At 50.3% G+C, this 26320-nt stretch overlaps 1 protein-coding gene across 1 annotated transcript in view; it reads right to left on the minus strand.

Annotated features, from left to right (window-relative positions):
* Nucleotides 1-4167: 4167 nt before the first annotated feature.
* ANGPT4 (angiopoietin 4) overlaps nucleotides 4168-26320 on the minus strand; it is a 45390-nt gene continuing 23237 nt past the window's right edge. The window contains exons 2-9 of the mRNA XM_030825997.1: nucleotides 23495-23650; nucleotides 21603-21724; nucleotides 18385-18632; nucleotides 14470-14585; nucleotides 13030-13131; nucleotides 11449-11615; nucleotides 8506-8636; nucleotides 4168-7342 (exon numbers count right to left, since the gene is read on the minus strand). Coding sequence (XP_030681857.1) covers nucleotides 7182-7342; nucleotides 8506-8636; nucleotides 11449-11615; nucleotides 13030-13131; nucleotides 14470-14585; nucleotides 18385-18632; nucleotides 21603-21724; nucleotides 23495-23650 — 1203 coding nt within the window. The 3' untranslated portion in view covers nucleotides 4168-7181. The remainder of the gene's footprint in view (nucleotides 7343-8505; nucleotides 8637-11448; nucleotides 11616-13029; nucleotides 13132-14469; nucleotides 14586-18384; nucleotides 18633-21602; nucleotides 21725-23494; nucleotides 23651-26320) is intronic.

Here is a 26320-nt window from a genome sequence, read left to right on the forward strand (position 1 = left end):
AAACTGGCTGCCCTTGTTGATGATTTCCAGCTGATGGAAGATGGAAAGGCGAAGGTAGATGTGTTTTGGATATAAAAGGCCTGGCTTCTCTGTTTACTGTCTATGTGACCTTGAGCAAACTGATTGACCTCTCTAAGACTCAGTTTTCTGGAATATAATATGGTTCTCTTCTCTCAGAGTAAGGGTGGAGTTCAGTGAGGAAACAGAAATGTAAGCATTGCATCATTCAGAATGCTCTGGGCTGCAAGTAACAGAACACCAACTCCACTGGCTTAAATGAAAAAGAAATTGATCATCTAGAGATGGGCTTCAGGGGTGACAGGACTCAGGACCTCAATGATGCCAGTAAAGCTCCAGGCCTCTTCTGACCCTCCACTCAACCACTCACTCTCCCACCTCCCTGTCAGTTTGGTCCCAAATGTGGTTCTCCTGGTGGTCCACACTGGAGTAGCATCCATGCTGTGTAGTGTCTTCTCCATCAACAGAAGAGAGAACCTTTGTTTTTCTTTTCTGTCTTCTTCTTCTTTTTTTTTTTTAGACATAGTCTTACTCTGTCATCTAGGCTGGAGTGCAGTGGTGCGATCTCAGCTCACTATAACCTCTGCCTCCTGTGTTCAAGCAATTCTTGTGCTTCAGTCTCCCAAGTAGCTGGGATTATGGGTGCCTGCCACCACGCCTGGCTGATTTTTGTATTTTTAGTAGAGACAAGGGTTTCATCATGTTGACCAGGCTGGTCTCGAACTCATGACCTCAGGTGATCCACCCGCCTCGGCCTCCCAAAGTGCTGAGATTACAGGCGTGAGCCACCGCGCCCAGCCAGCAGAAGAAGAAACCTTTCTGTATCCCTGAAACTCTAGGTCTTCCTCTTTAGTATGCGTGAACTAATTGAAGTCACATGACCAGCCCTGGCAGTAGGAACCACGGCCAGGGAAATATCATGTGCTGACTGGCTGCAGTTTGGGTCCCTGAACCAATCAGTGGCTGGGGGACTCCTTCAGACTAAAGGACCCAGCCCTGGAGCTGCGGACTGATATTAGGAAGGGAAAGGGAAAGGGCATGATTCATGTCCCTCACTGCTCAGGGTCTTGCTATGTAGCATCTCTTCCAAGATGTGGGTCAGACAGGGTGTTGGCCATCACTAGAAAGGACCCAGGTAGTGACCCTCCTACAAGGACAAGACTTGAACAGGGATCTTGAAGACTTCTAGGGTTCTTATCTATAGTCCAAATGGGCTAACCCGTTCACAGGCTGAGTTGAGTGGCAGCATCTCTAGTGGATCTGGCTCTCTGCCTGTGAGCACTTGTGTGCATGAGCAAGTGCCTAACAGACCTGCATGTGTACATGGAAGATATCTTTTTACCTCCATATTTGCATCCGTAGCAACAAGTATGAAATGCACATACATGTTCATGCACAGGTCAGTGTACGTGGCTACTATTCAGGTAACCATACAGTGTTTCAAATGTGCATATATGTTCATATATGTGCATATATGCAATATCTGGATAGATGTATTTGGCATAATGGCATATTTATATACTAATAAATCAATCATTTCAGAGTATTAACTATATATGAGTTATATTATGCTTAAGATATACTAATAAAAACAATATTTGTCAAGCACTTGCTATATACCAGGTACTATTCTAAGCACATATGTTCTAAGTTAATATATGTATTAATTTAAGGATACATAAACTGATGTCTTTTTGGAGTCCGTGGATGATGTGTATCTTCACTGACCTTTAAATAAGTTCAGTTGTTTCATTCTTCATTTGTGAATGTAGGGCATTCACAAATTCATTCTTTCCATTGTGAATGTAGGGCACAAACCACAGTAGTGTCAGGAGTGCCTGGAACTTTGTCATCATTAGAAATCATAGCTATTTTCATATCTTGTTATAATGATTATAGATATCTCAAAATATTAACACTCATCATTTGTTTTGACCTACCAGTAGATCTTGTTATTTAATGTGTTAGCAAAGAAGCATATATGGTACAATATCAAAAGTGTGTTCTTTAAAAATATATATATGTTTTTGAGATGAAGTCTTGCTATGTTGCCCAGGGTGGCCTTGGCCCCCTGGGCTCAAGTGATCCTCTCACTTCAGCCTCCCAAGTAGCTGGGACTACAGGTACACACCACTGTGCCCAGCTTAAAATATTTTGATGACTGTATTTTTTTTTTTTTTTTTTTTGAGACAGAGTCTCGCTCTGCTGCCCAGGCTGGAGTGCAGTGGCGCAATCTCGGCTTACTGCAAGCTCTGCCTCCTGGGTTCACACCATTCTCCTGCCTCAGCCTCCGGAGTAGCTGGGACTAGAGGTGCCCGCCACCATGCCTGGCTAATCTTTTTTTGTATTTTTAGTAGAGATGGGGTTTTACTGTGTTAGCCAGGATGGTCTCGATCTCCTGACCTTGTGATCCACCCGCCTCGGCCTCCCAAAGTGCTGGGATTATAGGCGTGAGCCACCGTGCCTGGCCAATGACTGTGTTTTTAATATAATTTGTTTCCTTCATAATCCAATGCATTTAATTTTATTTTAAGCATGTGAAGACACCATTCTGAGGAGGGGTCCATGGTTTCACCAGATGCCAAAGACACCCATGCCACAGCAAAGAAAAATTCATTGATTAATCCTTCAATGACCCCATGAGGCAGTAGTGTTACCAGCTTGCTACAGAGGGGAACCTGAGGCACGGGGAGGTGGTGCAACTTGCTTAAGGTCACATGGATATTGAGTGGTTGTGCATTATGATATCCGTCAGTTGTTTTTATAGCCTATGGGCTGATGTGGGCTACAAACCATCATGGTGGGGACCATCCCTCACCCCCCAGCACATGGCCACTTTCTACCTCACCCGTGGTGGTTGTCTCTGGGGTGTACTCAGGGAACTCTCTCCCCAGTGTGGAAACTGCCTTTGCTGGGAACATGCAGAGATCTCAGAAATGATGTGTCCTGCTGATCTGGCTCCCTCAAGATCCATCAAGTGCCAGTGGGAGAGACTGAGTGGTTTTGGAGGCCTTTCCAGGAAGTTCCTCCTGCCCTTGGTATAGGAGTTTGGTGGTAGATGCCCAGATGCCCAGACTGCTCTGGGAGAGGAAGGCAGCTCACAAATGCAAATGTGCTGGAGGTGGTGCTTGGCTGTGCTGCCTTGGATGAGACCCTTTCCCTCTCTGAACCCTAATTTCCTTTTTCTTTTTCTTTCTTTTTTTTTTGAGATGGAGTCTGGTTCCATCACCCAGGCTGGAGTGCAGTGACAAGATCTCGGCTCAGCGCAACTTCTGCCTCCTGGTTCAAGCAATTCTGCTTCAGCCTCCCAAGGAGCTGGGGCTACAGGCATGTGTCACCATGCCCAGCTAGTTTTTGTATTTTTAGTAGAGACAGGGTTTCACTCTGTTGCCCAGGGTGGTCTCGAACTTCTGAGCTCAGGCAATCCACCTGCCTTGGCCTCCCAAAGTGCTAGGATTACAGGCTAGGAGCCACTGTGCCTGGTGCCTAATTTCTTCATCACTGAAATGGGAAGAAAACTAACCTGGTGCAGGGAGAAGTGACAAGGGTTTTGCATAGGAACCTGCAGATGCAGGTATCCTAGAGGCTGGTCCCTATGAGCTGTGGCCCCCAGGAGACCCAGGCTAGGCTTGAGACCACACCAGCCGTGCCCTCTACAGTGCTTTGTGCTGCCCAGGATCCTCAGGCTGGTCTTGTCTGCAGCCATTGTGAGTCAGCCTCACTGTCAGAAGGGCTTTCGGAGGTTGCTAGGTGCTCTGTCCATGGGAAACTGAGGTTCAGAGAGGGCCAGGGGCTCTGATCCAATGGCAGAGCCAGGACTGAGAACAGGGTCTAATATTCCTGGGCAGGACACAGCTGTGTCCTTGATAGTCAGAGGCAATCTGGGATGAACTGGATCCTGGGGTCAGGACCTGGGGAGAGGGAGGCTGAGAGAGGGCACAGAGGTGGAGAGAAGAGAGACGGGAGCCAGGGACGGGGAAAGAGGGAAGGTGAACACCTGCTCCTGCCCGCCTAGCATCTCTACTTCCTGAAATCATGACTTGGGTGCACTGGCTCCACTGCTGGTGCCAGGCATGATCATGTGACCGAGGTCTGGTCAAGCAGAGTAAGAGTGATAAGCACAGGGATGGACACAAGACCAATCCTGGCTGCAGAATCATTCCTTTACTGGAATCATGGAGACAGGGGAGCTCCCCGGGTCAGGGATGCTGAGCTGGGAGGACACGAGCCTGGGGCTGCCAGAGCCTTCTTGTGAGGAAAGATCCTGGCTGAGAATGAAGTCAGCGGGGCAGATGGAGGGGCTGAGAGGTGGAGCTGACATCATTTGAGCCTCTGGATCTAACCTCACTTGCCTTTACCCTTAGACTTCCCAGTTACGTGAGTCAATTTATTCCTTAGAGATAGAATTTCTATCCCTTATATCTGAGTCCTGGCATGGAAGAGGAAGGAAGATAAGAAAGAAGGATGAATATTTAAGAACAGGTGTCTGAGGCTGGGTATGGTGGCTCACGCCTGTAATCCCAGCACTTTGGGAGGCTGAGGCAGGTGGATCACATGAGGCCAGGAGTTTGAGACCAGCCTGGCCAACATGGTGAAAACCCGTTTCTACTAAAAATGCAAAAGTTTGCCAGGTGTGGTGGTAGGCATCTGTAATCCCAGTTACTCAGGAGGCTGAGATAGGAGAATCACTTGAACTGGGAGGCAGAGATTGCAGTGATCCGAGATCATGCCACTGCACTCCAGCCTGGGTGAGAGAGTGAGACTCTGTCTCAAAAAAATAAAATAAAATGACATAAAGAACAGATGTCTGAGGGTGACTCAAATCAGCTTCCTGCCCCCTTATAAAATGGGAGTACAGAGAGGGACTTGGGCCTTCATCCCACCCAGAGGAGTTCTGTCCCTGGGCCTCACAGCTTTGCCCTGTCTCATCTCTAGCTTGAAGTCAGCCTAGAAACTACAATAGAAAAATAAATGATGTAGATACAAAAATAAAATGCCTTTTCCTCACCTGACTGCAGGAGAAGGGGCGGCATGTGCTGGGGAATGCCTTCCTCACCCCATTCACCTCTTTGAGGACAAACATTTATTAGGCACCTGCTTCATGCCAGGCTCTATTAAGAAGATGACATACATGGTCTCATTTCCTCCTTGCCGCAGCCCAGCCAGGAAGGAATATTATCATCTCCATTTTACAGATGGGACAACTGAGGCTTTGATGATTGAGAAGATAACTGGTGCCTTGAGAGGCTGAGCCACTGGACCAAAGTGTCAGAGCTGGAGCAGGTTTGTCCGACTCCAAAGCCCCGCCCACCACACCACACTGCACACAGTAGAGGCTAAATAAAGGTCTGCTGGGCAAATACTGCCTAAGGCAATTTGAGCTCTCTGGGCAGCAATCTGCCCCTAAAGATTTCCCATCATGCCTGAAATGCAACCATTAGCAACCATGTCCTTTGGGTCTTGAAGGGGAAAAGTGCTGTTTCCCAGGAATGAGATCAAAGTCTGTGCTGGGTTTACTCAGGGATCAGCTGAGAGTGGGACTGAAGGCTGGGGCAGAGCCAGGGGGATGAAGGTGTCCCATTCCCATTGGCTCAGTCTCATCCAGGAGAAAACCTTCTGAGGAGAGAGGTAGGGCAGGTGGGCTCCTGGCTATGGCTGGGTGTTGGCTGATGACAACAGGGCAGAGAGCATGATACAGTGATGGGGGCAGATGACAGAGTGGCTGTGGATCCTTTCTGACTCCATCCTCTGAAAGAAGCTATGAGGGCCCTGGTCTCCCAAACTCAGTCAGAGGCCTGATCTCCTCCCCTGCAGCTCCCCGCCTACCACCACAGAGGCCCCATCACTGCTGGATGGGGAAGGGAGGGAAGCTAGGGGTTTTGGCTTGGAGGCAGAGAGGATCTGGACTTGGAGACAGATGTCCTGCCCAACAGTCCCTGTAATTGAGCCTGGGGGAGTTGAGGTTACAGGGAGTCCTGAGGGAAGCCACCCAGGTAGAGATCAGCTTCCTGGGACTTCAAGGAGCCTTGGAGGACATGAGCCTATAACACAGACAGGGACTTAGTTCTAGACCCTTCTTCAGGGATGATATCTGTTTTAACTGAAAGGTTATTTCCAGTTGTTTTTAGAGGTTGTTTGAGGCTGTCACTGTGGCCCTTGTAGCCAAAAGGGGTGAGTATAGCTGGGGTGGGGATGGGGCCGTGGGGCTCCTCCTTATGCCAGGGGAGCACTAGCTTTGTCCAAGACCATCTACAGTCCTGTGAGATGCTCTGGGACAAACCGAGCCCATTTTCAAATAAGTAAATTTGGAGAAAGCTGCCCACTCTAGCCCCTTCATGGGTAGTCACAAGGCACTTAGCCATATTAGAGGCTCTGATCAGTCCTGCAGTGAAGTGTGCCTGTTCACTTTGCTTAACCTGCTGTTTCCCTTTCTCATTGCTCATTGGTACTTTTAGAGACAAGCTATAGTTATTCCCTGTAACACATCCTCTAGGATACGCTGGAGGTGAAGGAGCATGTCCTTTTGGGTCTCCTAAAGACCCTGAGCTCCAAACACTGGAGCCTAGAAGTGGTGAAGTCTAAAGACCCTGAGATCTAGGGTAATTGGAGCCTAGAAGTGGGGCAGTGTGAAGGGGAAATAATGATTAACCCACCCATTAAGGGGTGGATGCAGCCCCTTCAGACTTGAAAAGAAAGTTCAAGGACATCTCAAGACTCAGAAAACTTGGAACAGGAGCTTGGAATGGGAGATGGCCTTCTCACCAACCCAAGGGATAGAACCTGGGCCATCTGGGCAGCTTCCGATGTGCAAATACCTTCCCACCTGCCTGCAACCCCACCATTGGTCATGGGAGACAAGTTTGGTCTATTCTCAGCCCATCCAAGGTACTGTGACCCTCAGGCAGGGAGCCCCTGAAGGGGGAGGGAGAGAGGAGGGGCGAGGACTACATCAGAGGGATGGGCCCCGAACACCCTCCATGTCACAGACGGAGGGGAGTAGGGGGGCAGATGACCCTTCTGGACTTCTGGGGCAAGGAGGGCTGGCTCAGGAAGCCCAGGGTGTCAGGGAAGGCGGTGGCATAGTGTCTTGCATCTGGGTCCAGGTTGTCCAGGAGTGCCAAGTCCGAGCTTCTGTGTGGTCCAGCCTCTGGCACAGCTGCTCGTTAGATGTCCAAAGGCCGTATCATCATGCGAGAGGCACGCAGCGAGTAGCTGGGGCCCTTGAAGTAGTGCCAGCGGATGCCGTCCATCTTGTGCTTGTTGTCGGGAGCATGGTAGTAGATGCCGTTGAGGTTTGACAGGCCACAGGCGTCAAACCACCACCCTGGTGGAAGAGGGAGGAAAGGCGCTTGGTGGAGGCGGGAGCCCAGCCAGTGGCAAGAAGGCAGCCCCTGTGTCCCAAAGAGAACAAAGACTAATCGGGGCAGTTGCCTCCTCTGGGAAGCCAGCTGGCTGGGAATGGGGCTGGGTGGGAGTGGGGGTGGAGTGGACAACAGACCCTCTGCTCAGCCGGGGCCTCTAGAGGGCAGCAAGGGGCTTTGGCCACTCCTGGAGCCCCTTTGCTCCTCCCGGCCTTCTCCCTGAGCCCTTGGTGTCCCTGTCTTCCTCCCTCACTGACCCTCTGTCTTTCCAGCTCCCCAACCTCCCCCAATCGCTCTCCCCACTGCTTTCTAGTGGTCTCTGTCACTCTCTCTGAGTCTCTCACTCTCTGGGTTCATCTCTTTCTCTCTGATGGTCTCTGTGCTTGGGTCTGTCTCTGTGTGTCCCATTGTGTTCATCTTTCTCTGATGATCTTTGTCCCTCTCTGCCTTTCGTGTCTCTGGCCCTCCCTTCCTTTGGGCCCCCAATCTTTCACATGCTGTGTTCATCTCCTGGCCTCTCCTTGGGCTGAGTCTTTCTCCCCCATCTCCCTCTGTACTTCTCTGCCCCGGTATAGCTCTCCATCTGCTGCTCAATGACTCTGACAGCCTTGGTGTCTCTCTCTTTCTCCATCTGCCCTCTGTGTCTCAGAAGGTCTCTCTCCCTGTCTCTGTTCTTCCTACTTTGTCTCTGTCTCCCATTCACCCCACTTCCTGTTCTCTGACCTCTGTGCCTACCAAGGAACACTGCCTGAGCCAGAGCTGGTGGGGAGCTGCCCCTCTGCCTCCCTCTGGTCTCCTGATCCTGGTTCGGCTTGCCTGGGGTTGGGACTGATAGGGCAGGGTGCCTCCCCCCAGGGCCCCGCACTCAGGGTTACTTTAGCCTTGTCTCTGAGGAAAACTGGTGGTGCCAGCTTTAAGAGGAGGTGAGACCTGAAGGGGACCTCAAGGACCCAGTGGGGGAAGGCACCAAAGGGGCACAGCCTGGTGAGCTTATGGGTGGGCAAGGCCCAGACCTGCACCCACCCTCCTGACAGCACCTGGGCACACAAGAACCTGGGGAGGGAATGGGAATGTCAATCTGGGTGAGCCCGTGGGTGGGCGGAGCTTCACCCCACCCTGCACCTACCTCCAGACATCACCTGGGCACACTTGCAGAGACAGTGGTCGTTGTCTGAGTCAAGGGTGCTAAAGCTGGTGTTCTGCAGGACCAGGCTGCTCTGGCGCCCTGCTGAGCCGCTGTACCCAACCACAGAAAGCCTGGAGGCCACCCAGAGGTGGTGGTGGCAGAAGGGCCCAGAGTCAGGTTGGGGCTGTGTCGAGGAAGAACATCCCCAGTGGCTTTGTCCCAGGCTGGGCTTCCCCTCCAGGTGTTCTTGGAGGGACAGCCCCAGCCTGGGTGGAGTGCTTGGGCTGTTTCCCTTCCTGGATTGCCTTTCCTGCCTGCTGCCTCCCAGGGACAAAGCACTTACTGTATGCCAGGCCTCCCCTATCTCACTGAACCTGAGTCTTGGAGAGAAGTGATAATGGTCACAATAATGGTAATAATGGCTAATATATATATATTTTTTCTTTAGAGACAGCATCTTGCTCTGTTGCCAGGCTGGAGTGCAGTGGCACAATCACAGCTCATTGTAACCTTGACCTCTTGGGCTCAAGCAATCCTCCCACCTCAGCCTCCCGAGTAAATGGGACTATAGGCACGTGCCACCATGCCCAGCTAATGTTTGTATTTTTTGTAAAGATACGGTCTCACTATGTTGCCCAGGCTGGTCTTGAACACCTGAGCTCAAGCAATCTGCCTGCCTCTGCCTCCCAAACCACTGGGGTTACAGATATGAGCCACCGTGCCCGGCAACACTTGTTTTTCTTTTTTTTTCTTTTTTTGCATCTACTATGTGTCAGGCATCGTTCAAAGTGCTTTGCATAGGTTAACTCATTCTCCTCTGATCCTCACAACACCCTATTCCCATTTTACACAAGCGAAAACAGAAATCTCAAGAGCTAAAGAAACCTGCTGAAGTCTAAGAATGAATGAGGGTCAGAGCCACATGCCAGCCTAGTGTGGCCTGACTTGGGAGTCTACGTGCATTTTGCTCCCCAGCTGATGATGATCCGGCAACCCCAGCCCCATCACACCTCCTCACATTCACCCACCTCTTCCAAAGAACCTTTCCTGACTACACCAGTCCCCATGGATCTGGGCTCCAGGGCACCCCAGCTCTGCAGCTTCGACACCTGCGGCCAGCCAGGTGAGGGTTTCTATTTCTTTGCCAGGCTCTGTGGCCTTGGTGGGCCTGTCCAAGCCTGCCTGGTGATGAAGACCATGAGATCTGGGGGCAGAAAGCCTGGATTCAAATTCTAGCTCTGCCACTTGAGGGCTGCATGGCCTTGGAAGATTGGCTCACCCCACCGAGCCTCAGTTTCTTCATCTGTTCCAGTGGTAATGAAAGTGAAATTAGCAGTGCCGCCCTCGTTTGTTATTGTGATTTGGTGATGTCAGTGTGTGAAGTGTGGAGAGCAGTGCCACGGGATGAGTGCTCAACATTCAGTGCTTGTTATTATTTGGCCCTTGGCAGACGGCTGGGCCTGGTTGGAGAGAATGCAGGGTGTTTGTATGGCAGGGTTGGGGGAGGCTGCACTGGCAGCCGAAGTAGGGAGCCAATTTGGGAGCAATTAAGAAGGTCTTGCTGAAGCTGGAGGCAGGGTGGCTCATGCCTCTAATCCCCGCACTTTGGGAGGCTGAGGCAGGCTGTGCTTGAGCCCAGGAGTTCGAGATCAGCCTGGGCAACATAGAGAAACCCTGTTTCTATAAAAAATACAAAAATTAGCTGGGCATGGTGGTGCATGCCTGTAATTCCAGTTACTTGGGAGGCTGAGGTGGGGAGGTCACTGGTCACTGGAGCCTGGGAGGTCTGGGAGGTCAAAGCTGCAGTGAGCTGTGATCATGCCACTGCACTCCAGCCTGGGCAACAGAGTGAGACCCTGCCTCAAAAAAGCCTTTGCTTTAGTGGCCAGTGGCTTAAATGGGACTCAGCTGGAGGAAACAGTGGGGGCATATCACTGAGAAGTTCCCAGAAGTGGAATCAGGCATAAAGTTCAGGAGGACAGAGAGTCATTCAGAGATTCCTTGGGAGGAAGCGACCTTCCCATCAGTAGAGGTATTCCAGCACGGCTGGATGATGATTGCAACTATGGAGGGAATCTATGAAGAACCAGATGACGTGTGAGGTTTTTTGCAGCCCTGTGAGTGTGAGTCCTGGTTCAGAGATAGCCAGGACCCAGGCTTATCTAAAAGATCCTTAAATTTCTCTGAGAGGCAATATCATGTTGTGGAGACATCATGAGTTTTGGCAGCAGGGAGATCTGAGTTCAAATCCCAGCTCATTTAACTTGTAACTTTGGGCAGGATACTTAAACTTGGTGTCTCAGTTTCCATATTACTAAAGCAGGTACAGTAATGCCTACCTCAAAGTGTTGTGGGGAAGATTAAGTGGAATAATGGTGCCTGGAACATAGTAGGTGCTCAATAAATGCTAGTTCCTTTTCTCAAATATACCAAGAACCAGGCTGAGGAAGGGGTGAGAAACCTTGATGATCTTACAAGATCGTCATGTTTAAGCTCATCCTGCTATTGAAGAAGCAGAAGCTCAGAGAAGCCAGACTAACTTGTCCAAGTTCCCAAAGCAAGCTGGAGCAAGGCCACAATGAGCACAGGAATTTCAACTTCCGGCCCAGGGACCCTTCCACCCAGCCCCAGGGCACAGGACAGGCTGGGCAAGTCACCTCCTTTTGCTTCTGGGTCTCTGTAAAAAGGCTGACTTGGGGTGACTGAGCTTGGAAGACCCCTTCTTGCTCCTCGGATGGCAGTGCCAATGACATTCTTTCCACTCCACCCAGTGGCTAGGACATGCTGAGTGCTAACTAGCCGCCTCCAGATCCCATGACGTGCACCCAAATGGGGGACAGATGGTAGGAACAGGAGACGCCCAGAGACTGATCCTTGGAGCAGACTCTGTAGACACTAGCCTGAAGACCCCAGCCCCCACACCAGCCTGGGCCCAGAACCCACCTGTATAGCTGGTTCTCACCGCCCAGGTGGAAATGTTCGTACTGGGCATAGGCCTCATGGCCTTCCCAGTCTTGCAGCTCCACACGCAGAGAGTAGGCTGCCCTTCTGGTGAGCTGGTGCACCACTTCATTGCCCAGCCAGTGCTCCCCAGCTGGGTCTCCGAAGCCCTATAGGGAGGGGAGTGTGGGGTGAGACTCATGCTGAGGAGGAGGCCATGTCCCTGGCTGAGGAGCTGGGCTGGGCCAGGCTCCAGGGCTACTTATACAAAACCACTGTGCTTAATGATCGAGTTCATAAGTACAGTGTAGGCAGGACTGGGAGTGGGAGCCCTCCACCTGCTAGAGGGAAAAGACTAAGACTTTTGTAAGTGTAAAAGCCTGTTAAAATTATTGAAATCACATTCCTCTGAAGTTCAAGAACAGGAAAAACGAATATTTGGTGACTACCTTTGGTGGAGTATTGACTGGGAGGGGGCACAAAGTGGGCTTCTGGGGTGCTGGGAGTGTTGTACATCTAGCACTGAATGGTGGTCACGTGGTTGAATACATATCTAAAGGTTCACTAAGCCTTACACTTTATTTGTGTGCTTAGCCACATGTATGTTAAACCTCAACAAAAATTGAATAAAATATTTCAATCAGCTACATAAATAGTAGAGCAAACTTTGTTCAGTGACAGTGCAGCCACTGCAAGATTTCAGCAACACAGAAATGTAAAACTGAGAGTGTGGGGAATGTCATGTCCCAATGCCCTTGGACAGAACAAGAATTCAGCACCAAGGACAGGGGCACACCCAAGGCCCGCTCCCCAATTTAGTCACGATGCAATGCGGGTTAGCCTGATGGTTAATATTGAGTGCTCTTTTGTGTATTTCTGCACCTGGACACCCTATTCCTCCTTGCCATTTTAATAGCTGTTTAAAACCCAATTAGTTCAAAACACTCATAACTTAATTTGGTATTTATTTTTAAGTATTCCTTAAATGAACAGCAAGCAGACGCAAATAATAGAACTGCTGTATCACCTTGAGGGTATCTTTTTCTATTTCTTTGGCCTTGAAAACTTTAAGAGCTTTTAAGTATTTTAAGTCAGCTTGACAAAAAGTCCTTTATTCAAAACCTAAGTAAAAAATTGGAAAACAGTTGGGCTTCTTATCTGATAAAATACATGTGATCTTTGGGCCTGCAATTCCCCGTTAATGAATCTCTCCTGCAGATATGATCAAAGATGTATGAAAAGACAAGAAACTTCATTAAAGCAATGCAGTCAGGGTTGACTGGGGGGATTTTTATTCTGTCCCCTCCTTTGTATTCTTTAAAAAATTAGCAATGTATATGTATTTTTTTTAAATTAAAACAAAAATAAAGGTAAACTTTTTTTCTTAGAACATATGTCAGAACTTTCAGAAAGAACATTCAAATTCAGGTCATGAGGTCCCATAAAGCAGATGTGCACTGTCAGCTTTAGATGAGTTGATTTTTTCTGGGGGAGGAATGAGGGCAAAGCAGTCCCCTTCCAACAGCCCAGCCCCTGCCCCAGGTGTCAGAGCAGAACGGCCCCTCCCCAAGGCAGCAAAGTTACCTGTTTGTAATCCTTCCAGTTCCGCTGGAAATTCACGGTGCCATTCTCACGGCGCTGGATGACGGTCCACCTGCCTCCACTGCTCTGCAGGTCACAGAACACCTGGAGAGGGTGGGCAAGGCACAGCTGGGAGCCCTTGGAGGCAGCCAGAGGCCAGGTCTGTGCTGGCCCAAATGTGGCTAGGCAGACAGACCCTCACAGAGCAACAGGTGAGCCTGGGAGTCCTGGGCATCAGAAAGATTCAGGCTTAAATTCCCCATCCATTGTCATCATTTTTCTAAAGTGGTGGGTAAGTAATGATCTCTCAGAGCCTTCCTCTCCTCATTTGTAAAATGGAGGTTCATACCTTAACCTCTTTGTGCCTCAGTCTCTCATCTGCAAACAGGGGTTGTGAAAATTAAATGAGATGAGTCATGTAAAGTGTTTAGAACAGTGCCTGGCAATACTAGGTAAATGGAAGCTTGACCTCTTTTTGTTGAAAGGAGAGTTTAGCAGGTGTGTGAGAAGTGTAAAAGACAACCTGGAGACAAACAGAGGCATTCTTCTTGGTATATTAAGAGGGGGTGAAAGGAAATAGAGCAATGGTGGCTCACACCTGTAATCCTAGCAATTTGGGAGCCGAGGAGGGAGGATCGCTTGAGCTCAGGAGTTTCAGACCAGCCTAGGAATCACAGGGAGACTTTGTCCCTACAAAATGTTTAAAAGTATTAGCCAGGGCATGGTGGCTTGTGCCTGTGGTCCCAGCTACTTGTGAGGCTGAGGCAGGAGGATCACTGGAGCCCAGGCTGCAGTGAGCTGTGATCATGCCATTGCACACCAGCCTGGGCACCAGAGCAAGACCCTGTCTCAAAAAAAAAAAAAAAAAAAAAGGGAATTATGAAGTGGGAATCTGCTAGTTTATTCCCTTCTAGGCCTGGCTCTCAGACCCTCCCTCCTGGCATCCGTGCTCTTCTCTGTCACCCTCCTCATCTGATGACCTTAAATTTTAGGACAACCTTGACAGCCACTCATTGAAAATGGTGGCAACTCCACTAGCCCTGGTTTCTAACTTCCCACATGGAGCAGAACCTCAAGTCCTGCCTTCAACTGGACTATATGTAAACTAGAAAGAAATGTCTTTGGGCTAAGGCCCTGGAATTTTGGGTTTTTTTTGTAATATCAGCTATCATCATCTTAACCAACACAGAACTATTTCCTGCTATTCCAGTGAAAGCACCTCTGAAGTGATGTTGGTGAAGGATGCACTTCCAACTTTGGGAACTTCTGCTTATCCCCACAATCTGACCCCTGACTGCTGGGGGTTTCAGAAGTCAAAGCCACCCCTACACCTCTGGTATTTCAGATACTGGACAAAGCCTGATCCTGATGGGGTGGGGGGTGTCTGGGAAGCCCTTGGCTCAGCACCCTCTAACAGCCACAGCTCCCAGGGAGCCCCCTAACCTTCCTGGGCTTCGTTGCATTGGACACCTGGATGGTGTAGACACCACTGGCACTGGCCCCAGAGCGCTGGATCTCTGCACAGTCCTGGAACACCTGCTCACCTGCCATTATGAAGGCTGCAAAGGGACAACACAAAAGTCAGTTGGAGGTGGGCAAGGAAAGACAAAAGGGGCCAAGTGGGCATGCCTTCCTGCTTTGTGCCAAGTTCTGGGTTGGGAGGTGCTGGGGACAGGGAGATGAGTCAGACCTGGGAAGATTTCATAGAGGAGGTGACAGTAAGCTGGGACCTGTACAATGAGCAGGAGTTGCCCAATGGAGAAGGGGAAGGCATTCCAGGCAGAGGAAACAGCATATGCAAAGGCCCTAAGGTAGGAAGGGCCCTAGTGTGTGTAGAGGACAGGGCATGGGGAGGGGAACTGAGGCTGAGGCCAAGGAGAGGAAATGACCCACACCGTGAGAGACGAGTTGAGATCAGGGAGGCTGCTTGCTGTTTGATGCAACTGAGAGGGTAGAACAAGGCTGGCACAGAGAAGGTGGGGAAGGAAAAGGAGAGAGGAAGCTGAGATTTCAGAAGGGCCAAGTCAGCCTTGAATGCCAGGCTGTGGAGCCCAGATTCTCTGGGCTGAGAAAGAGCACTCTGTCCAAAGTGTGGAGTGGGGTCTGGAGGGGATGAGACTCAAAGCTGGGAGGCCAGAGGCCTGGAAGGCCTGGGAGGCTGCTAGAGTTTTCTGGGAGAGAGTTACTGGGGCCTGAACTCCAGTGAGGCACTTCCCATTTCACAGACCAGGAAACTGAGGCCCCAGAGTGAGGCAACTGGCCCAAGGGCACACAGCCAGGTAAGGCAGAACCTTCCTTCTTTGGAGCCCCCTTGGGTGGGAAGCTGTGGGCTCCCCTCCATAGCCCACCCTTTTGGCTGGATCTCCCTGCTGCCCTGGGCATATGCTCCCTTATTCTGTCCTCCCTGGAAGCTGACTGCTGGCCCTAAAGGGCCCCTGTTTCTTCCCTCTGGACTACATGAGATCAACATAGTATTAATGACCAAAACCTACCAGAGGTTTCTAGGCCTGGCCTGGAAAAAGTGACTGTTGACAAATAAAGTGCAGAGATTTAAAATCTCCTCTGTCTCAATTAGTGGAATCCAGTTAGAATTTTGAACTATGATTCTAGCAGCATCTCTGGGTAGGCAGGTACCCAGAATGGGGCTAAAATTCCAGATGGATAGGTTGTTAACACCAGTGAGGAACCATGAGGCTACCACAGGGTGGGACTTCCTGGTTTGGCTTTATCTGAACTTCAGGGATCCCAGATCCTGGATCTGGGGCACTTGTCCAGAGAAGGCTATTGCTCTCATGTCACAAATGAGATGACTAAGACCCCCAAATCCATTCCGGTTCACCCACAAGCATTTCCTGGGCAGTGGAGACCCCTGCCCCACCTGTCGGCACCCCCTTAGCTCCCCATGGGTAATTGGAGTCCAGCAAGGCATGAGGAGGCTGTTGGCCTCAAGGTGAGCAGGGATGGGCCAAACCTCACCCAGTAAGGCAAGGACAGAGCCAGGGTTGGCCTGAGATTTCCAGCCACCCTTTCCAAGGCTCTGCTCACTGTTATTTTCCTACACTGTTATTGTCTACAACAATATCAATAACAATAACAACAATAATATCAACACTAAAAGTGAAATACTCACCATGTATTGTAGTGTTTCCAAGGTGCCATGTAATGCCAGGGGTAGTTTGGGGCCAGGAAAAATATTTTTAGGAGGCATAAGAATAGGATGGACTGATATTGATATGCAACAGTTTGATCTGGTCCTCCTCTGAATATCTGGGCTGGTAATTTGTGCCAGTTTCCCTCACTTTTGGGCATAGGCACTGTGCTGAACCCTTTTGTATGCATGAACTCATCTGATTATGCAAGAACTCTATGAGATTATTATTCCCGTTTTACAGGTAAGAAAAATTGAGGCTCTGAGAAGTTAAATAAATTACTTGTATGAAGTTCCAGTGCCAATAAGTGAAGGAGCCAGGGCTTGAACTCTGGCCCATCTGACTGCAAAGCCAGTGTCCTTCCTCTTACACATCTCCCTTTGGATTTCCACCACTGAACATACGTAAGGTTGGGCAAACAGCCTGCATTAACAATTGCTGCTTTTATATCGTGCACAGGTTAGATCTTTTCTGCCTGTGCCCTTGTCCTTGTAACCTTCTGAGCCAAACTCCCCAGTGCCTGGGAACATCAGAAGACTTGACTCTCTTCTCCTTTCACCAGGCTCCACCTGACTAGGACAAAGCTATGCAGAGAGCTAGTGCTCCCTTCCTGCTAGACTTCAAGGATGCCTGGTTCTTGTGCCCCATCTCCATCCAACCCTCTCTTCTACACCTGGTGACTGAGTCTCTCCTTCAGTTTCTCCATCCAGAAGGGGGTGAAAGCAGCTGCCTAGTGTCCTTCCCTGGTGATAGTGGGGCACGCGGGACAGGGTGTTTGGGCAAAAGGTGCCCAAGGTGAGGTGCCCAACACAACCTCCTACTCAAGACGATTGAGCAGATATTCAGCCTCAGCTGGGGACTGGGTTAGCAGTGGGTTAGTGGGAGGCATTGGGCCCAGGCCCTGTGCCTTGGGCTGAGCTACAAGAAACCCATACATGGGATGAATTCAGGCAGCTCGCAGCCAGGTCTATGCATACGCCAGTAATGGGTTCAAGTTAATCCACATGTCACGGTTTGGAAGGTGTCTACTTCTCCTGCCTGTAGCTTCCTTAGGCCTCAAATCCCTACTCAGCTGGGTCTGCCAGACTTAGATGGGGCCAGGGTGGGATCCCCTGCCCTCAAATCCTTGTCAGCCCTGGTGGTGCGTGGAGTGCCATCACTATTGGGTCTTAAAGGCTTTCCAGCCTCCCCCTATGGATCCAGGAGCAGCAGTAGCCGCTTTGGTCTTTCTCTCTCATCAAGCCATCTCCACTCATGGCTCCAATCAGAGCTTCTTGAAAGTAGTCCCACTCTGTTCAAAAGCCTCCCATGCTCCCTGCTAGCCTCAGGCTAAGAGCCCTTCTCCTTCGCACAGCCTTTGGAGCTGTCTGTTTTCATGGTCTGGAAACTTCAGGAACACTGATAGCTGAGAATCTGGCACATATTATGCACTCAAGAACCATGTATTTCTTTCTCCTTCCCTCTGGGACCCATAGACCAGGGATTGGACATTTTTGCAAGAGACAGGGGCTGTAACTGTGCATTCGCTGCTGTATCCCCAGCACGCAGCACTGGGCCTGGCACACAGTAACTGCTTAGTAAATGTTTGTTGACTGAGTGATTGCGGCTGGGGCCAAGAATGCCTTGGACACCCCAAGTAGGCCGTGTTAGAAGGAGTCAGTGAGAGCCTGGGAGCCTGGTCCAGCATTGTTTTCCTGCCCCAGAAGCCAGGGCCAGGGATGCCTCTTCACTTCTGTTTGGCCCTCTTGGGCTTAGGCGCAGGGGCATTAAGATGAGAGAGGTCCTTGGGGTGCATTGAGTCCAACCCCCCAGTTCCTGCCATTCTACAGCTAGGGAAACTGAGGCCCAGGGAGGGGTAAGACAAGCCCAAGAAAGTGGGGCTGGAGAATGAATCCTGGAGACCAAACTTGTCAGTCTGGACTGCTGTTGCCCTTATCCTCACCTCCAAAACCCATGGGTAAACTGAGGCCAAGGGAGGGGCAGGGGCATGCCCAAGGTCACCCATGGAATCAGGGGACAGGGCCTGGATTAGGATTGTTCTTGCCGCCATTGTTATTACTGTTTATTGTTATTTCTATTTCACAGATGGTCGGGGAGGGTGGGGCCGGCAATGGCTCCCAGGCGCCCGGAGACCCTGGAGTGTGAGCAGGGTCTGCCTGCCCTATCCCGCCCGTCTTTAGCCACATTGTGGCGCACCCCGCTTACTCACCCGGGGCCGAAGCGTTAGCCCTTTCTTGCACCATGTCCCGCAACAACACCAGCAGCTGGCGCAGGCTGTGCTGCTGGTCCTGCAGGAGGCTGGAGTTGTGCCTGACCCCGCGCAGGCCGCGCTCGATGTTGGTGAGGGCGGCGCTCTGGCGGCTCAGCGTGTTCAGCAGCTTCGCCTTCTTGCTGAGGATGCTGGCCAGCTCCTCCTGCTGCTTGGTCTCCAGGGCCTGCAACCGCTTCTCCAGCGCGCTGCGGAGTAGGGGGCGCACAGAGGTGAGCCTGGCATCTTCGCGAAGCATGCACCCCCACGCGCCTCCCCTGGGCCCTGGAGTCCCTGCAGCCCGACGATGAGACTCAAGTGTGATGGAACGTCCTGTGCCCACTGTAGGCACAGATTGAGGAGGGGAGAAAAGAGACACCCGGCCCTGGAGTAATATAGATTGAGGTTTAGTGGAAGAAAGAGGTGGTGTGGGAGGGACACCAGTAACTGGGTAGCTATTATCAAATCCCAAATGCGCTTGCTTTCTGACTCAGCAGTCTACTCTCAGGAGATATCCTCTGGGGAGCATGGTCAAGAATGGCCCTGGGGACTAGCTTGTAATAGAAAAACAAACAAACAAACAACGATATAGCCTAGATGCCCAAAAGCCAGGACTGGCTGAATCTGTTGCGTTTTGGCTTCCCTGGAAATGTTCCGCAGTCATGAAGGAGGAGGCATTTGCACAGAATCGGAAAGATACCCAGGACTTGGGGCACATCAAGTCTAACCCCATGTGTGGCAAGAGAAGAAAGAAAGAATTAATGTAAATGTAGAGAAATGGGGTGAACATATAGGAGAAGGATGGAAAGACTTCCGTGGTGCCTGTGTTTGGGGAGAATATGAAAGAAATTCCCTCAAGGGCTGTGACTTCCGCGGAGCAGGTTTGAGTGGATGGAGAGGGAGAGGAGGAAGATGCGGGCAGGATGGAGGGCCCAACTTTCACTTTTATTTTGTACAGGTTCCTGTTGTCCGATGATATTATAATAGTCAAGAGACTTTTTTTGTAATGGATTTAGAAGCAAAGAGGAGTTTTTCAAAAGAAAGCCTTTGACTCAGCTCTTTCTTTTTGGACATTTTATCCTCCAGATTTACTCACAGTGTGTGAAATGAGACATGGAAATGTTACTCATCGTATCATGGCTGGATTAGTAAAACGCTGGAAGCAACCTCAATATCCATTAACTGGGGACTGGAGGGATAAAAGCAGGGACCACATATGGTGGAGCATTATAAAGGTGGAGAAAAGAATGAGCAAGTATGTCATGCAGTTATAGAATCTTTCCAAGGTAACTGAATAATAATTTATAAAAACAAGGTATAAGCAAGTAGTAGGCTAGATTTGGGCTTAAAAAGGATAAAAACGGGAATGTACAGATGCTCCAGAATGTATGATGGGGCTACGTCCTAATAAAGCCATCATAAGTTGAAAATGTCCTAAGTCAAAAACTCATTTAATACACCTAACCTGCTGAACATCCTAGCTTAGCCTAGACCACCTTAAACATGCTTAGAACACTTACATTAGCCTGTGATTGGGCACGATCATCTAGCACAAAGCCTATTTTATAATAAAATGTTGAGTAGCTTATGTAAAGTATTGAATATTGTACTGAAAGAGAAAAACAGACAGTATGGGTACTCAAAGTACAGTTTCTACTGCATGTGTATCACTTTCATACCATTGTTAAGTCACAAAACTGTAAGTCCAACCATTGTAAGTTAGCAATCTTCTGTATGTATGTGTTTGCACATTAATAAGAAACCCTGGAATGTCAGCTTATAGGATGTCAGCTGCACGAGGACAGGGGCTTTTGTCTCTTTGTTCACTTCTGTATCCACATTGTCTATAATAGTGCCTGACACATGAAAAGAGTTCAAAAAATAATTGTTGGTTGAATGAATGGAAGGATACACAAGAAACTAGGAACCGTGGCTACCTCTGGCTTGGGTGGGTGGCTGAGGGACAGGGCTGGGAGGGAGATATTTTACTGTATATCCACTTGTGCCAACTCATTCTGCAGACTAAGAAAATGAGTCCAGCTAGGGTAGAAGAAATTTCCTCTGGACTCCCAATTATGCTGCAGGAAAAGAGAGAATTGGGGCACACTGAAATTCTAGAATTCCTGCTCTGTCTTCATAGGCCAAGAGTTTACTGATGACATCCTCCATCCTCACTGATTTCTAGACACCTGGTGTTAATTTAGAGTCATTAAAAGTGTCCCAGTCCTTGCCACTGAGACCTTGGGTTGGGAGAATAAGAAGATGGGCAGACTGTCATTAATTGCACCCAGATCAGAGAGATCTGGGGGATCTTATGGCCTTATCCTGAACCAGCATGTGAACGACATCTTGCCTGATTCACAGGCCTGTGGCTCGTTCAGCGGGTAGATTTTGCCTTCTCCAGAACTCTGACTTTGGCAGCTTTTTTCTTCACTCAGCTTGAAACTGAGGTGAAATCAGCCTTAGCTGCTAGATTTTTCTGCTTTATCTAAACCTCATGACCATTTTTTTTTTTGTAATTTAAAGGGTGTTCCCCTGATGCCTATTTGCTTATAAATGCGAAGACTCTCTGATAGTGCAGACAAGAACCTGGTAACTGTGGTTGCTTCTGGGAAAGGAAGCAGGTGGATAGCACCAGATTTATTTATTTGCAAAGAAGTAAGGCCAATACAATTTACTGGGTGAATAGTATCTTGGGTGAATTAGATCTCAATAAAGTTGTTAAAATTTACGAGATAAATAAAAGAAGGAGGAAAGGAAGGAAGGAAAGGGAAAGAAAGAATCAGGGTGTCCTGGGCCCCAGGAAAATGCCTATCCCCTGTCCCACCCAGTGCAGGGGCCGGGGCCAGGCAATATGCCTGCCTGGCCCCCAGCCCAGCCCCGTACCCACTCTCATTTCCAGCCTCAGTCTGGATTCCAACCCTGGTTTCAGTCCTTCCCCAGCAGGGGCTATTCCCAGCTCTAGTTTCAGCCCTAACTCCCAGAGTACCTCCTTGCCCCAGTCCTAATCCAAGCTCCTAGGTCTGGCCACAGGCCCTATCCCAGACACCAGCCCACGTCCAGCTTTCAGTCCTGGTTCCAGCCCCAGTCCTAGCCCTGGCTCTGGTGCCTGCCCTAGGTCCTAAACTTGACTCCAGCCCCAGCCCCTGTCCTAGTCTGGTGCCAGGTGCCACACCCACCTGTTTTGGCCCTGAAGCTGCTGGAGCTTCTGCCTCTGTAGCAGCAGCTGGTTCTCCAGCTTGTTGGTGGACAGAAAGGTCTCCGGCATCTGGGCATCCATTCTTGATGTCTGGTTCAGGAGCTGCCCCAGCAAGCAGAAGCAGGTAGGGGGCTGCGTAAGCACCACAGGAGCCCTGCCCAACCACCCACCTGCCCACAGGCCCTGCTACTCCAGAAACTTACCCATTTCCACTCTCCCAGTCTTAGTTCTTGTGGTTACTCACTCACAGGCCCTAACTTAGCTTATGATCTGCTTCCTAAATTTGCCTTTCTCCATCACTGCGGTGGCAGCTCCATTCTCCCTGCTGCTTAGGCCCCAGGAGCTGTCATCCCTGTCCCCCACATCCAACTCATCTGCAGGTCCTGTCAGCCCTGCCTTCCAGGTGGCACCTGACCACTTCTCTCCTGCTCTGTGGCCCTCACTCTGGCCCTGGGCTCCTCCCTCATTGCCTGCAGTCTATTCTCTACTCAGTAGCCTGGGGCTGCCTCTTAAAACATGTTTGCTCTGTTTGAAAGCTTCCTGTGGCTCCCATCTCATGCAGCGGAAATGCCCCAGTCCTCACCATGGCCTGCAAGGCCCTATGGTGTGATCTGTCCCTATCACTTCTCTAGCTCCTTGCCTGCCACTCTCCTCCTGGTCACTCCAGCATACTGGTCTCCTGATGTTCTTGAACCTGCCAGCACGTCCATCCTCCCTCTGGGCCCTTGCACGTGCTGCATCCCCTGTCTAGAGCACTCTCTGCAGTAAGCCTGGCTGCAGCCCTACCTTCTCCATGGCCCTTCCTGGCCTTGCTGTATGAGCTTGCAGCTCTCATCCCTCCCACCACTCCCAGTGTACGCCCCCTCTTGCTCTCTCTTCCATGCTATTTTCTCCTTAGCGCTGTCACTGGCTAACATATACAGCCATGTGTTGCTTAATGACGGAAAGACGTTGTAAGAAGCTCGTCATTATGCAATTTTGTCATTGTGCAAACATCATAGTGTGAACTTACACAAATCTAGATGGTATAGCCGCCTACATACCTGGGCTATATGAGACAGCCTATTGCTCCTAAGCTACAAATCCATATAGCATGTGACTGCACTGAATACAGTAGGCAGTTATAACACAGTGGGAAGTATTTGTGTATGCATATCTAAACATAGAAAAGGTACAATAAAAACAGCATACGATACTCTTATGGGACTGCTGTTGTCTATGTGGCAAGTTGTTGACTGGAACATTAAGCAGCGCATAACCATATATGTCACTTATCTTTTCATTTTCAGGGAAGCTTCACAGGAGTCGGAATGTATGCCTGCTTTGTTTCCTGCTATATACTAGACACCAGTCTTCTCAAGCAGTGCCTGGCACACGGGGGATCAAACAAACAAATGGGCACAAACTTGTGTCTATTTGTTATTCGCTTTTTCATCCACTGACTTCCCTACCCTTCATTTATTCACTAGTTCCTTCCCTGCTCTTTGCTGCTCAGATACCTCTTCTCTCCAAGTCCTTGGCCCCAGAGGCCCAATTAATTGTTTCTTATCCATCTTCCCCTGGTGCATTTTAAGTCCTCTGAGGGCAAGGGAGCTATGCTACTATACCCCTCATTCCAGTGCCCAGCACAGACCCAGGCACTGAAGTTACAGAGGCAGAAAAGCCAAGCCCAGCATCCACCCCCCAGGGCTCATAGCTTGGAGGGAGATAGTTTTATGACAAGTTCATCAGGGAGGAGGGACCCCGGGGGCTACAGGCCCAGAGGAGGCCTTGACCCTACCCAGGGTCAGAGATCAAGGTAAGATGACTGGGGCTACGAACCAGCCTGGCCAGCCACAGGCCCTCAGTGCCCGCTCAGTCACCCTCTGTTACCTGAGCCTCCATGTCGGTCAGCTTGCGGGTCTGGGCAGTGGTCTGGTTCAGGAGGCTGGTGCCCAACTCTAGCATGGGGGCCGTCTGATTCTGGGCCATTTGCTGCTGGACCTGCACCAGCTTCAACCTCAAGATCGTCTTGATGGCCCTGTCTAGCTGTGGGAGACCATGGGCTGGGGTCACCGGGGAGGGGCTGGGGGAAGCCCCCTGTCCCTCCCACGTGTCACCACGGGAGGGCACTGAGCAGCCACGTGAGGCCTCCCTGGCTCAGAACATGCCGGGCCAGGTCAGGCCACCATTACATCTTGCCTGGACTATCCCAGTAGATTTTTCCCTGGGAGGGATTTATATGCCTATTTCATCTGCCTCTCTGCTTCCATCCTTGTCCCCTGCACAGTCCATCCCCCACTAGGCAGCCAGAGGGATCCTGCTAAACCTAAGTCAAGTCACACTCCTCCTCTGCTCAAAATCGTTCCAGGGTTCCTATCTCACGCAGAGGAAAAGCCATGACTGCAGGTTCCTCCATGACTGGGCCTGCCACTACACTCTCATTCCTCTCCTATACCCCTCTCCCTCACTTACTTCAATCCCGATGCAATGCCTCCATGACATCCCTCCAACGAAGCAAGCATGCACCCACAAGCTGTTCCCTCACTGTTCCCTCGGGAATCCTCCCCCAACCCTGATCCCCATCTGCATGGCACACACCCTCATGCTGTTTCAGCTTTCTTCATACCACTTACCACCACCTGACTTTTAAAAATCACTATCTCTCTTTTTTATCTGTCTGTTGTCTGTTTCTCTCTCTAGAATGTCAATTCCATGAAGCCAGGGACTTGGTTTTGCTCACTACCTTGTTTCTATGTTTAGCACAATGCATGGCGCACAGTGAGTGCTCATAAATGTGCGTTCAATGAATTGATGAAAAAGGGGAAATAGCAAGGGTCAGAGCACAGCGCCCAATCACATGCCCCTTCCCCAGCTTCCTCGGGGTGAGCCAGCCAGCAGGGAGTGGGAATGCATCTCTCCCTTGTACAAAGAGTTTGCAGGTCCATTGGCCAAGCTGTGTTTTCTATCTTCAGATCCCCTCCATCTGCCAAATGGGGCTGGACTGGCCAGTCTCCAAGGGTTCTTCCAGCTCTGATGTTCTGGGATCCCACATGCAAATGTTCATTTCTTTGAAAGGGCTGCTCTCTTTCCCAAGGGCAGGAGAGCTGGTCTGGCATGACACCACTATGCTGTTGTGAAGGTGAACAGTGTGTTCTCAGGGCTCAGTGCCTGCGGGCAGAGAGCCAGCTCCCCTTCACCATTGCCTCGCCATTCGGCACACATGCTGGCCTCTCACCACGCCCCCCACCCCCGTCCCTGGCTCCTTCCCTTGCCCTCTCACTCAGTCTTTCAGAAGGTCCAACTGGACAGCTCCCAGGGTCCCTGGGAAGATGGGTGCTCCCCGGGAGAGGTGGTGACTTTGGCTCGGGCCAGGCTCCAACCACTTCCTCCTTCATCTCTTCTCCCTTCTTCCATCTTGACTGTTCATTCCCATCCCTTCCTCACCCTGGAGTGTTTGAAAGGGAGCAAGTTCCATTATCAAATCCTGGAGCGGGTGCTTGTGGGCGGTAGTAGTACTGGTTAGAGCTATGTTTCTCAAAGTGTGGTTCTTCTGTCAGCATCAGCTGAGAGCTCATTAAAAATGTGAATTTCCAGGTCCCACCCCAGACCTCCTGAACCGGAACCTCTTAATGGTGCCTAGCCATCTGTGGTTAACAACCCCCCTGGCTGAGTCAGATGCCTGCTCAAGTGTGAAAGCCCTTGATGCAGAGTGGCAGCAGGGACTGAAGACCAGAGAGACCCCCCTCCTTCTTTCCCTGCATCGTCAGCGCACTCCCTCCCTGCAGCACACAAGCATGTGCTAACAGCTTCCATCTAAAAACTAACTCCACAGCCTCTCTGGCTGCTTCTCCAATCTCTCTGATCTCATCAACACAAAACTTCTACAAGTTGTCTCCAGTTTGTCACCTCCATACCCACCCTCACTTAAAAAAACAACAACAACATAACATTAATAATGTAATGATGCTACATTTCACACATACAAAAAAGCATAGAGGCCAGGTGCGGTGGCTCACACCTGTAATCCCAGTATTTTGGGAGGCTAAGGAGAGTGGATCATTTGAGCCCAGGAGTTTGAGACCAACCTGGGCAACATGGCGAAACTCCATCTCTACTAAAAATACAAAAATTAGCCAGCCATGATGGCATAAGCCTGTGGTCTTAGCTACCCAGGAGACTGAGGCAGGAGGATCGCTGGAGCCTGGGAGTGGGAGGTTGCGGTGAGCTGAGATGCACCACTGCACTCCAGCCTGGGTAACAGAGTGAGACCATGTCTCAAAAAAAAAAAATATAGAGAATAAATATAGCCCATAGTGTTCATCCTCCTGTATACCTCCAGTCAGGTCTCTCCATCCTGGGAGGTCCCTTTGCCTTTCGGGGTCTCACTGTTACCCAGGCTGGAGCGCAGTGACGTGATCATGGCTCACTGCAGCCTCAAACTACTGGCTTCAAACAATCCTCCCACCTCCCAAATAGCTAGGACTACTGGCGAGGACCACCATGCCCAGTTCCCCCCTTCGCTCTTTAATTCACCTTGTCATAGATAGCCCTCCTTGACACTGCACTCAAGGGACACTCCATCTTGCTTGACATCTCAGGAGCAATCACCTGGATGGCCACTCCCTGTTACTGGACGACTTCCCCCCAATCCTGGTCTCCTCCTAGCCCCTAACCACCCACTCTCTGACTCCTCCTTTACAGACTCCTACACGGCAG

Source organism: Nomascus leucogenys, chromosome 13 (genome assembly GCF_006542625.1).
Source record: "Nomascus leucogenys isolate Asia chromosome 13, Asia_NLE_v1, whole genome shotgun sequence".
NCBI lineage: Eukaryota > Metazoa > Chordata > Mammalia > Primates > Hylobatidae > Nomascus > Nomascus leucogenys.